The sequence below is a fragment of the Ruditapes philippinarum genome, unplaced genomic scaffold (genome assembly GCF_026571515.1).
Source record: "Ruditapes philippinarum isolate M1 unplaced genomic scaffold, ASM2657151v2 ctg344_1_1_1_1, whole genome shotgun sequence".
Classification (NCBI taxonomy): Eukaryota; Metazoa; Mollusca; class Bivalvia; order Venerida; family Veneridae; genus Ruditapes; species Ruditapes philippinarum.
The window spans coordinates 194,874-208,522 of NW_026861031.1; the positions used below are offsets into that span (position 1 = coordinate 194,874).

At 37.0% G+C, this 13,649-nt stretch overlaps 1 protein-coding gene across 1 annotated transcript; it reads left to right on the forward strand.

Moving 5' to 3' along the window:
- Positions 1-11,688: 11,688 nt before the first annotated feature.
- LOC132714314 (chromosome partition protein Smc-like) lies at positions 11,689-13,077 on the forward strand. Its single transcript, XM_060697155.1, has one exon. The coding sequence runs from the start codon at positions 11,689-11,691 to the stop codon at positions 12,499-12,501; it is 813 nt and encodes a 270-aa protein (XP_060553138.1). The 3' UTR covers positions 12,502-13,077.
- The last annotated feature ends 572 nt before the right edge of the window (positions 13,078-13,649 follow it).

Genomic DNA, 13,649 nt, shown 5'->3' on the forward strand with positions numbered 1-13,649 from the left:
ATGCAGTATGTCTTAAAATAGTATGGTCATAACCTCTTTTAATAAAACGTTTAATGATTTTAGTAAAAACAGCAGAAAAATTACCATGACCCAAAATCTTACGAAATTCTGGAAACAAAGTGATCCCTCGGAAGCATTAATCACAACAAAATAACATAAGAATTGCAGACTCGGTTTGATTGAGTCTGTACATGAGGGATTATGAATAAGTGCAACATCCCTCACGCCCCCTAGCACCGGCTTGAGCGGTACTCAATTCTCAACACTTAATAGTGTTGTGTTGCGTTCATTGAACGCCGCCTTTCCTTGTTGATCTTGTTTTTCATATTTTGGTATCAATGAACTCGAAGGACCAGAAAAATAACAACACTGAAGTTTGTAAATCACATCGCCATAAAAACCAGGCTGGCTAATCCCTTGTCGCAGAAGAGTTTTTAAATCACTATTGAATTTGGAAATTAAATCAAAGTTACGATTGTAAAATTTAGTAAAATATTTCCGTAATTTATGATAGCGGTAGCCCTGTTTCAGAAGCTTGCTGGTAATAAAAATATTCCGCTCGTTGAAATCCTTTACGTTGCTACAAGCTCTAGCGAATCTAATTAACTGGGAAACATAAACCCCGTAAGATGTTGCTTGGGGTACGTCTCCATCTAAATGTGGATAATTAACTATACAAAAGTCAAAGTCATCTCTTTTATCATAGATTTTCGTGTGAATAGAATTGTTGTTGATAGTAATATGAAGATCCAAAAATGATGTACTAAAATTTGAAGAGTTCGTTTTATTAAGTTGTAGTAGTTCATGCGGATAAATGTCAGACACCATTTGATCAAAATAAGGATTATCTAAATTAAAAATATCATCAAGGTATCTGGAAGTATTATTAAATGCGACTATAACATCTTGTTGTTTATCTTCAGAGAGACTCAACATAAAGTCTCTTTCATAGCAGTACAAAAACAAATCGGCGACCAGGGGTGCACAATTAGTACCCATAGGAATTCCTATGATCTGTTTAAATAGGGTATTACCAAACCTGAAATAAATGTTGTCTAAAAGAAAAGAGAGTGCTCTACAAACTTCGTCACAGGTCCACATAGTATAATGTTTTACAATACCGTTAGTAAAAAAAGCTTTGTTAGAATTACATGCTAGAAAGGTAACTTTTTCCCGTGCAAAAGTTTTCTGAATTAGGGAAATTAGTTTATCATTGATTAATTTATGTGGCAAAGTTGTATAAAGTGTAGAAAAATCGTATGTACTGACAGTTGAAGCTTGAAAGTTCTTAATTTTGAATTTATCCAAGATTTCACCAGAATTTTTAATTGACCAAAAGAGATGTTTGCCTGTGTTTTCATAGACTTTATCACAATATCTAATTACATGTGTTTTAATGGCAGTCAAACAAGACGTCAATAAAATAGAAAGTTTACTTGTAGTGCAAGATGTAGAATTGGCAATGAATCTAGCTTTGTAAGGTTTTTTATGTAATTTAGGAATCCAATACATAATAGGAAGTTTAAGTTCTTTTTCATTAATTTGTACTTTAAGATTTGAAATATTAGTAATATGATTGTTTACAATGTCTTTTTCGGAGGCAGAGGTTTTAGAATACGCATTAGTACTATTAAGTTCCTTATGCAAAACGTTAATGTAATGGATTCGTCATACAATGTACAATATTATTAGCCGCCTTGTCCGCTGGCACCAAAACAAATTTTGAATGAAAAGCTAGAATATCTTTCTTCAGATGTCTTAAAGTAAGTCTTGTTTTAGGTGGCAAAAGATGTTCATTTCCACGATAAAAATTAATACGTGAATCAATAATTTTAAAGCTGTTACGTTTCCATGTAACTAGAGCATTACTATCCGCATTTTCACGGCGACACCATTTGACCGAAAAATCCTCTATAGATTCAGCAATCTGACCACGACAAGCATTAAAATCAATTTCAGAAGGAATTATGTATTTAGGTCCTTTCAAGAATAAGTTACAAATTCTTTTGTCTGCAATTATATCAAAATTACCAGTGATTATATGGCCAAAATCTGAATTACAGAATTTAGAAGTATTGCAGTCTCAAGTTGTTGGAGTATTAGACTGAATATCTAAGTCAGAAACCACTTTGTTGTAATTAAATATGATATTTCTAACAGGTTTCTTATATTTATAGCAAATAATTGGTATCTCGGTGTTTTTGAAGTTTAAAGGAACTGAATTAGTGACACGTTTATCACGTTTAAATACTTGGTAAATCGATGAAATCGATACCTTTATTAAGAAAGGTTACTTTAAGGAAATGCCTGTTGTGGTCAGAAGTGTTGTCGAGGTCTTAAGACGTGCTGAGTATAACTTTGACGTGGACGTGGACGGTACGTGGGCGTGGACGGTAACTTGCACTTTCCAGTACCGTCCATGAACAGGCTCAATCAAACCGAGCCTGCAACATTTTCAATTTTGCCGTGTTGGGCTTTCTTTAGGGATTCTGTATTTATCTATTTTAAAGGCGAAAGAACGACGGATGGTGTTCGTCTAGGTGTACTGTAATTTCTAATCTGTAAAGAATTAGTAGACGTAGAATGTACCCGAAGAGGTGAAAGAAAGTGTGTATTGTTTCTATTCAATGTATTCATAATTATATGTAGTAATAAAATGATTCTGTGTCCAGTGGGGCACCAATATTAAAGTAATGAGACTAGAATATTATTGCCACATTGTACACAGAACCTGCAAAATGGTAAGATTAAAGAAAATTTGGGTATAAAAATAAAATAAAGTGGAAATAAATATAAACCATTAGTCTATGAAGGCTGGACATGGAGGGGGACACCGACACTGAACGCCGAACAATCCCTTGAGGATAAAAATATAACAACATTGATTGCATGTACGGGGAGACTTTTTACAGCCGCCACACGGCACAAACAACACGGTTGTGAGCATAAAATATGATAAACAAGATCAACAAGGAAAGGCGGCGTTCAATGAACGCAACCCCCCACATGACCCAGCAACAAGAACCAATGGCAAGGAGCCCAGGGGGACCCCAAACAAAAACAGGACAGGGCAAAGACAGAGCACGGACAGGTTAATCATTAAATGATAATTAATTTGTAACTGATTAGGAATTCAAAGAAAATAAAAATAGGCCCACAAAGGGGAAGGGGACAGGAGACCGGGGGAGGGGGTGGGGAGTAATCAAAGAAATAAAAACTAGAGGCAATGGGGAAGATACTTACCGTAGACGAGAAAACAACAAGGGACACAAGCAACCCTTTTACAGTTTGACACCACGCTTTCCTCTTTTGATTACATCTGACGGACCAAGTGGGAAACTCTATGATGGATAGTTCGTAAAGCCCTTTGGGACTGAATTGTCTTAATGTTCGTCTTCTGCCTTACTTCGTCGGGCCCTTGTAGGTGATTTTCTTGTTGCTCTGTCTTCCTTTAGGACATCGAGTACTTTTATTATGGTCATTGGGTTTACTTATATATGTGTCTACATGATAATTTTAGTGTTTTACTTATTTAACCTTTTGTAACCATGACAACTGTTAGAATTTCACTTGGCGGGGATTCATTTTATTTACACTGTCTCGTTTATAGGAACATGGTGGGGCTAAGAGCGAGGTTTGGTGCACCATTAACCGGTTTAAACTCCCCAGCAGTCATTATTATGCTGCTGACCGCTCCAAGGCGGCGCCCCACTGTGTTCCTCAGATGTATGTCTATGTTGTTTTATACTGTTTTGGTGACACTTTTGCTTGTGTCCCTTGTTGTTTTCTCGTCTACGGTAAGTATCTTCCCCATTGCCTCTAGTTTTTGTTTGTTTGGTTGACCCCCCCTCCCTTCCCCCGGTCCCGTTCCCCTTTGTGGGCCGTCCATGAACAGGCTCAATCAAACCGAGCCTGCAACATTTTACAATTTTGCCGTGTTGGGCTTTCTTTAGGGATTCTGTTTTTCACTATTTCTGTTATTATTTTCTTTTGGTTCCTAATCAGTTACAAATTATTTATCATTTAATGATTAACCTGTCCGTGCTCTGTCTTCGCCCTGTCCTGTTTTTGTTTGGGGTCCGCCTGGGCTCCTTGCCATTGGTTCTTGTTGCTGGGTCGTGTGGGGGTTGCGTTCATTGAACGCCGCCTTTCCTTGTTGATCTTGTTTATCATATTTGATTGAGCCTGTTCATGAAGTTGTTTTGAATTCCAACCAGTACGTTTTAAGTTATGCTCCTGACAAGGAAAAGTATCAAAGGGCAGTAACTCTGTATTTTGTCAAAATGGAGTTTAGGCTCTTTTGCACTGCACTTCCTTTTAATGTCCTTGACAACTGTATGAAATATGATAAACAAGATCAACAAGGAATGGCGGCGTTCAATGAACGCAACCCCCATATGACCCAGCAACAAGAACCAATGGCAAGGAGCCACAAAGACAGAGCACGGACAGGTTAATCATTAAATGATAAATAATTTGTAAATGATTAGGAATTCAAAGAAAAGAATAATAGGTCCACAAAGGGGACAGGGGAAGTGGGGCGGTTAATCAAAGAAATAAAAACTAGACGCAATGGGGAAGATGCTTTACGCCGCTTTTCATGGAATGGCACGGAAGTGTCACATTGAAGGTTCCATGATAACCGCCGTATGAACACATCTGCGGATGTTTCTAAATTCAAAATTTTTCTATTTCACGTTTAAATGTTGAATTCTGCTTAAGCCGGTGATAGAGGGCGTGGACGGTAGTCGCATTTAATAATACTTCCAGATACCTTGATGATATTTTTAATTTAGATAATCCTTATTTTGATCAAATGGTGTCTGACATTTATCCGCATGAACTAGAACTTAATAAAACGAACTCTTGAAATTTTAGTACATCATTTTTGGATCTTCATATTACTATCAACAATAATTCTATTCACACGAAAATTTATGATAAAAGAGATGACTTTGACTTTTGTATAGTTAATTATCCACATTTGGATGGAGACGTACCCCATGCAACATCCTACGGGGTTTATGTTTCTCAGTTAATTAGATTCGCTAGAGCTTGTAACAACGTAAAGGATTTCAACGAGCGGAATATTTTTATTACCAGCAAGCTTCTAAAACAGGGCTACCGCTATCATAAATTACGGAAATATTTTACTAAATTTTACAATCGTAACTTTGATTTAATTTCTAAATTCAATAGTGATTTAAAAAACTCTTCTGCGACAAGGGATTAGCCAGCCTGGATTTTTATGGCGATGTGGTTTACAAACTTCGTAAGATTTTGGGTCATGGTAATTTTTCTGCTGTTTTTACTAAAATTAATTAAACGTTTTATTAAAAGAGGTTATGACCCTACTATTTTAAGACATACTGCATGTTTAGTGTTCAACCCTTTTACAGGTTGGACACTACGCTTTCCTCTTTTGATTGCATCTGACGGACCAAGTGGGAGACTCTATGATGGATAGTTCGTAAAGCCCTTTGGGACTGAATTGTCTTAATGTTCGTCTTCTGCCTTGCTTCGTCGGGCCCTTGTAGGTGATTTTCTTGTTGCTCTGTCTTCCTTTAGGACATTGAGTACTTTTGTTATGGTCATTGGGTTTACTTTTATATGTTTCTACATGATCATTTTAGTGTTTTACTTATTTAACCTTTTGTAACCATGACAACTGTTAGAATTTCACTTGGCGGGGATTCATTTTATTTACACTGTCTCGTTTATAGGAACATGGTGGGGCTAAGAGCGAGGTTTGGTGCACCATTAACCGGTTTTAAACTCCCAGCAGTCATTATTATGCTGCTGACCGTTCCAAGGCGGCGCCCCACTGTGTTCCTCAGATGTATGTCTTATGTTGTTTCATACTGTTTTGGTGACACTTTTGCTTGTGTCCCTTGTTGTTTTTCTCGTCTACGGTAAGTATCTTCCCATTGCCTCTAGTTTTTTATTTCTTTGATTACTCCCCACCCCCTCCCCCGGTCTCCTGTCCCCTTCCCCTTTGTGGGCCTATTTTTATTTTCTTTGAATTCCTAATCAGTTACAAATTAATTATCATTTAATGATTAACCTGTCCGTGCTCTGTCTTTGCCCTGTCCTGTTTTTGTTTGGGGTCCCCCTGGGCTCCTTGCCATTGGTTCTTGTTGCTGGGTCATGTGGGGGTTGCGTTCATTGAACGCCGCCTTTCCTTGTTGATCTTGTTTATCATATTTTGCACTTTCCAGTACCGTCCATGAACAGGCTCAATCAAACCGAGCCTGCAACATTTTCAATTTTGCCGTGTTGGGCTTTCTTTAGGGATTCTGTATTTATCTATTCGACAATTGTATAAAATTGTTTTGAATTCCAACCAGTAGTTTTCAAGTTATGCCCCGGACAAAGAAAAGTAACAAAGGGCAATAACTCTGTAATTAGTCAAGATAGAGTTATGGTTCTTGTGCACTGCACTTCCTCTCAATGTTCTTGACCATTGTATGTAGTTATATTGAATTCCAACCATTAGTCTTCAAGTTATGCTCCGGACAAGGAAAATGCAACGGACGTCTGTACCGACCGACCAACGGGTGACTCCTATATACCCCTCCCCCCCCCGCCAAATAAGAATTGCAGACAAGTCATAACTACCAATAATAGGTTATTTGTCATTTGGGTGATTGGCCTGTCCCGTTTTTTTATGTATCGGGGATAGAGCTGTCATTGATTCAGTGCAAAGCATATCAACGATATATCGATATCAAGTGACTAAAATCAATGATACACCGATATATCGATAATATCCTATACTCACTTGTCTGTCATTCACTTTCATACCTGTTTCAATGATTTCAGTCAAAAACATGTTCTGTACAGTGTCTTGTCCACTGCATGATTTTTTCTAGAAAATATTTTTTGTCACCATTGCTATGAAATAATTCAACTATATAACAAAAGCATAACATTAGATATAAATAACTGCTTCTGTATATATTTTGGGTGAATTTAATAATTTCTAGACATTTAATTTATTAGTCAAAAGTATCGATTTTTTAGAATGTGTATCGATTATTGATCGGCAAAAAAATATCAATGATACATCGATATTGTCGATATCGATGACAGCTCTAATCGGGGATCATTGCCACTGGTTTTGTTCCCGTTTTTGTATGTATCGGGGATCCTTGCCACTGGTTTTGTTGCTGGGTCGTGTTGGGTTGCGTTCATTAAACGCCGTATTTCCTTGTTGATCTTGTTTATCATATTTTAGACATACTTTCTATCATTTTCCCACAGGCAGGTTTTTGTTTGGGGTCCCCCTGGGCTCCTTGCCATTGGTTCTTGTTGCTGGGTCATGTGGGGGTTGCGTTCATTGAACGCCGCCTTTCCTTGTTGATCTTGTTTATCATATTTTTTGATCTAGAAGAATCCATATAGTAAACGCCTCTAGCTCTACATGTAAGCAAAGATGGGAACGTCCCGCATTGTTCTGCACCTCTGTGTCAACATAATTTTCCTGGAATAAATTTGCAAATGGATATACTGAAATATCCAGCAATTCATGTATTAGATACATCATTTTTTTCTGGAATGTGGGAAGTGCTGCATTGTTCCATGATCTCATGAAGTATTGGAAGATGCTGGTGCAGTAGCTTCCATTTGGTTAAATATTCCAGATATCAAATATGATAAACAAGATCAACAAGGAAAGGCGGCGTTCAATGAACGCAACCCCCATATGTCCCAGTAACAAGAACCAATGACGAGGAGCCCAGGCGGACCCCAAACAAAAACAGGACAGGGCAAAGACAGAGCACGGACAGGACTTTCATCAATGAGTATACTGTATCATTTGGGTGAATGTATGCACAGACAGGTGAAAATGAAGACAAATTTCTGAATTTTGGTTGCTGGGTCATATGGGGGTTGCGTTCATTGAACGCCGCCTTTCCTTGTTGATCTTGTTTATCATATATTATTTGGTGGCAGCTATAGATTTCAGAAACAGCATCAGTGATGGGGAATTCCTTAAATAGACGAAACAATTCCTGTTTTGCTACATAACGTAGTATGTTTGCCACTCACAACTACACCTCCTACATCATACCACTGGAGACATTACCATAAATACCCTTCCATTCAAACAAAATATTCTGAACAGAAGCATCCTCTCTAAGATTTAAAAGAAATGTACCGGCTTTAACCCTTCAGACTCCTCCTGATTGATTCAAGCAAAATATGTTCAGGATACTCAAACAGTTGATTTCATGCCTCCTTAAATGCAAAGCAGATCTTGGATGTACCACTATTGTAGAGCATGGTATTAAACTTTCAGACCCTACCCCTTTCAAGGGCCATTTTCGGCGTATTCCACCGGGTATGCATGTTTAAAATTCTGGAAACAAAGTGATCCCTCGGAATCATTAATCACAACAAACAACATAAAAATTTCAGACTCGGTTCCATTGTTTTCTCGTTTAGGGCAAAAGCATTCTTTTACTTGGGGACCATACGCCGCATTTCATGGAATGGCACTACTGTGTCACATTGAAGATTCATTGATAACCGTCGTATGAAAACATCTGCGGATGTTTCTAAATTCAAAATTTCACCATTTTCGTGTTAAATGTTGAATTCTGCTTAAGCCGGTGCTAGGGGGCGTAGACGGTAACTTGCATTTTCCATTACCGTCCATGAACAGGCTCAATTAAACCGAGCCTGCATCATTTTACAATTTTGCCGTGTTCGAAATTAGTCCATATGTTATTGCTGTTTTCTTTTGTTCATGTGGCCTATCAAGCTTTTGTGATCCTGATTTGTGTCTTCTTATCAACTGTTATTTCAAAGAAATGTATTGTAAATTTTTATCAAGAAGCAGGTGTTATCAAAAATATTTATACTTAGATTTTCCCTTTTGGGCCACTGCCTTTTGGCAATTCCGAATTCTTCCAAGTCCACATTCTTCTTTAAAAAGAGAGGTCCCATCACAAATGAAAATGTCAGGACCGCCATCTCCTAGACAATCTAGACAGGAAGACTGCCAAAATAGAATTTAAAGAAAATTGAACCTATGACAATTTTAGACAAATAGTGGTATGTCTTAACATTTGGTAGAGTTCTGTGTGTTAGGGCTCCTTGCTAGGACTTGAACCTAGAACTCTTACCGAAGTAAGTGTTTTTTACACTACAAAAAGTAAGCCAATAATATCACAGAACTGTATTTCCTAAACAATTACACCATGATCTATGTGCTGGTTAACAAAATTCGGATGAACGGACAGACAGATGGTCGGACAGACAAAGCCTAAACAGTATCCCCTTCTGATTCCTTCGGTGGGTGATAATAAACGATTTGTAAACAACCTTGCTTAATAGTTACACATAAAATAAAACATTAAACGGCGGTTTAATAGTTACATAAAATTGAATTCATTGCGGGCAAAATCGGGCTACCGTATAGGGGGAAATTTCGGCTTTGAGAGGGGAAAACACACTATTTTGAGGGGAAATGGGGTCGAATTTCGCAGAATATTTGGTGAAAAAAAATACACTTAGTCTCAAACCAAAACATCATCATCAAGTACATTCAATATTGCTTGAATTATTGAGAAATAAGAAAATAACGATTTGTGCCAATGATTTGGGAATATCCCATGCATGAAAGACATGACATAAAAAATGGAAGACCTGATTGTAAGAATTGATGTCTAAGAATGATCTTGGCCTTGCTGACAATCATAATGACACATCCTGAGTTTGTACGGACAGACATACGGATGGACAGACAGACGACGGAAAAATGATCCCTATATGTCGCCACTTCAGAAGTAAGTTCTACGTAGAGGCGACACAAAAATGGATAGGATATTATTTTAAATAGGTCAACGTGAGACCATGGCCTTTGATATACGATATTGTCTTATGTTATATAACGTTCATAAAAGACCTTGACATTTATAACAGGATTTGGTCTCTTCGATAGGTATATGTATAGTATATAAGAGACTGTTCCTTTAAAACAAGATACAGTCTTATAATACATTGGTTAATAAGAGACCATGACCTTCATAACAGGATATGATCTTATTAGTCCCCTACCGGTTTACCGGAGGGGACTTTAGGTTTACCCTCCGTCCGTCTGTCCGTCCGTCAGTCCATCCGTCTGTCAGTCCGTCAGTCCGTCCGTCCACAAAACTGGATCCCGCGATAACTTGAAAAGTACTGGAAATATCTTTATGAAACTTGGTATATGGATAGATGGCAGTATGGAGATTATGCACGTCTTTTTCTGTTCTTTCTATTTTGAAATTTCTGGTTGCTATGGCAACATATAGGCGGAAAATATGGCAAATTTTACACATAAACTGGATCCAGTGATAACACAAAAAGTACTGGAAATATCTTTATGAAACTTGACATATGGGTAGATGGTAGTCTTCAGATTATGCACGTCTTTTTCTTTTCTTCCTATGTTGAACATTCTGGTTGCTATGGCAACACATAGACTGAAAATATGGCAAATTTTACACATAAACTGAATCCAGTTTTAACTCAAAAAGTACTGGAAATATTTTTATGAAACTTGACATATGGGTAAATAGCAGTCTTGAGATTATGCATGTCTTATCTGTTCTTCCTATTTTGAAAAAATATCAGTTGCCTTGGCAACAAATTGGCTTAAAACATGGCAAATATAACAATATTTGTGATTAGTCAAAAAGAGCTGAAAATTTTTATGAAATTGCATCTTTAATTCAAGAGTTATCTCCTCTTTAAGAATTTTGCTTTTAAAATGTTATATTTTGGTAACAGGGATGTTTCAAATATTAACTTGAGAGTGTCCTTCAGTCCGTCTGTCTGTCTGTTCATAAAAACTGTTTCCTATGATCACTTTTAAAGAACTTTTTCAACAAATTTACTTAAAATAGAGAAAAATTGAAACATTAGTGAATGGCCAATGGCCCTTCAGAATGTTGATGGGGTTCTAACCGGTAGGGGACTGATGGATTGCTTGCAATACTATGATAATTGCTTGTTTTATCTTGATTTTTGTGAAAGTTTGAATCTCATTTGAATAAACCATAGAGTTTACTAATTGTATTTTGTAACTTTTCTCGGGAGAATGAATTAAATAAAAGATTTTGAAAATAAAACTTCAACTGAAATTGAAAATATAATTTGTCATAAGTCGTAGGACTTGGGATACACTTGGGACTTTCTATGATCTTTCCTAATCTTTAGTTTGAGAACACGGGGCCCTAGTGTCATAAGAACCATAGTTATGGCCTCAGTAGGGCTCAAACCCATGATCCTGGTGGCGTCCCTGGCCGAGTGGTTTAGGTCATTGACTTCAAACCACTTGCCCCTCTCCGCTGTGGGTTCAAATTCCGACAGGGACTTTGGATTCTTTCATGTGAGGAAGCTATCCAGCTAGCTTACGGAAAGTCGATGGTTTTACTCAGGTGCCTGTGCGTGCCTGAAATAATGCATGGAAGGGCACCTGAGGTCTTCGTCCACCAGTAAAGCTGGAATGTTGCGATATGACCTATACTGTGTCGATGTGACATAAAACCCAAAACAAACAAACCCATGATTCCTCGGTTGAGAGGCAACAGGGAAAATCTTTTGAAATCTTAGAAGATACACTATAAGTTTCCAATGGATGGTTCCGGACCAATAATTATTAATATACTTTTATTTTTAAATCAGGTCACAGATGCAATGAAGAAAGAAACCGTATTATCAGTATTAAGGGCAGAAGAAAACTGGGCCAAACAAAAGGAGGTGGAGATAAAGAATGTTAAAGAAGAATTGGTACGAGAATTAAACGAGGAACAGAATAAACTTAAAGATAATATACGAGCAACTTGTGATAATGAACAGAAACTTATGGTACAGAGATTGGAGACTGAACATTGTGCTAAGATGAAGGCAGCTAAGGAAAGGTTTGAGTTGGAGTTGAAGACAATGTCGAATGATCTAGAAAAATTGGACAAAGAAAAAGTGAATGAGATTGAAAAATTGAAGAAAGTGATTATTGATAAGGAGTTGTATTTAAGTAAAAAAGAACAAGCATTTAAGGAGAAAGAGTCTGTGTTAACAAAAAAGGACCATGTTATTGAAAGTTTGAAGTCAGAACATAAGACAGTTATGAAGAAATATATGGAGAAAATCGAGGAATTGGAAAAAGAACTGAAGCGAACTTGTGAAAAGATTGTCAAGTTAGAAAAAGAACTTGGTGATAAATCTGCACAGCTTGAACAGAAAACAGATGAAGTTAACAGACTGAAGAAAGAGTTGGAAAAGAGGGGGTTGGAAAAAGAATCTGAAATAAAGAAATGGAGAAGAGAAGAGATGGAAAGAACTGAAATTGATAAGAATACTTTGAAAACATGGCAAACTGAAGTAGAGAATCTGAAGAAGGAAGTGATTCATTTGAAGTTGGAGATAGAAAAGTTGGATTATAGCAAGCAAATGGAGGTACGTAAGACTGACATGCAGTTCTTTCTCCCAATTTTAAACCGTTTTAACTGAAGGTCTGATTGTCTTTCTTTTAATAGACTGTGAATCATCTTCTGTACTCAGAGTATTGTTATCGGAAGACACATTTGCTTCAGTAAGTGGGAAGAAGTTCGTTTCGACATTTTATTCCGATCACGCTTGATTTACACGGACAAAATTACATTTGGACTGGTTTAAATTTGTGTACTTTTTTAAGCGAGGTTAAGGTATAGAAAATGTAAACCAGACAGCAAGTGCGTGCATAGTTTATAACTCGGTTACCTGCGAATATTATATTTATATTTCGCATTTTCCTGAAGAGCGTTCTCAAATTTTTCTTTAACTGGCAAAAAATTGCGAGTTGACATAAATCTAACTCGCAAAATCATTTTTCAACTAGCATTTTGCGAGTTTGCAAGTGTTAAATTCGAGCCCTGGTAAAGTGCCAAAATTCAGAGCTGACAAAGTTTAAAGGCCAAGCATGGGAAAAAGGTTATAATAAACTTTTAAAAGTGAAATATAGCATATATTGCTGTCAAATTATAAAATTCTTAAGTTGAAATCCCCATTTCTATAAATGGACAATCAGTGGACAATGCTAATTTCAGAGTAGGATAATTCCATTACTAAAATCAGGGGTGAAAAGATGAATACAGTTGATTAAGGTAGAGAGTTGAATTAAAAAAATTTTGATTTTGAAATCTTCATTTTTAACAAACTCTATTAGTACATTTCAAATGAATATAATTATCTAAAGTTTGGAATGTTTTGTTATCAAAATCCATATTTTTTTATCAATTGACATTGCCAGTTTCAAAGCCAGAAAAGTCCATTACTTAAACTAGGGTTGGAAAGGTTAAATTGATAGTTTCAAGTGGTGTTGTTTATAAAAAGTTTGATATAGAAATCCCTATCTGATCAATGGACTGAGTGCCAGTTTCAAAGCCAGGCAAGTCCATTTCTAAAACTAGGGTTGGAAAGGTTAAAATAATAGTTTAAAGTAGTCTTGTTAGTCCCCTACCGGTTTACCGGAGGGGACTTTAGGTTTACCCTCCGTCCGTCTGTCTGTCCGTCCGTCCGTCCGTCTGTCCGTCAGTCAGTCCGTCCGTCCGTCCGTCCACAAAACTGGATCCCGCAATAACGCAAAAAGTACTGAAAATATTTTTATGAAACTTGATATA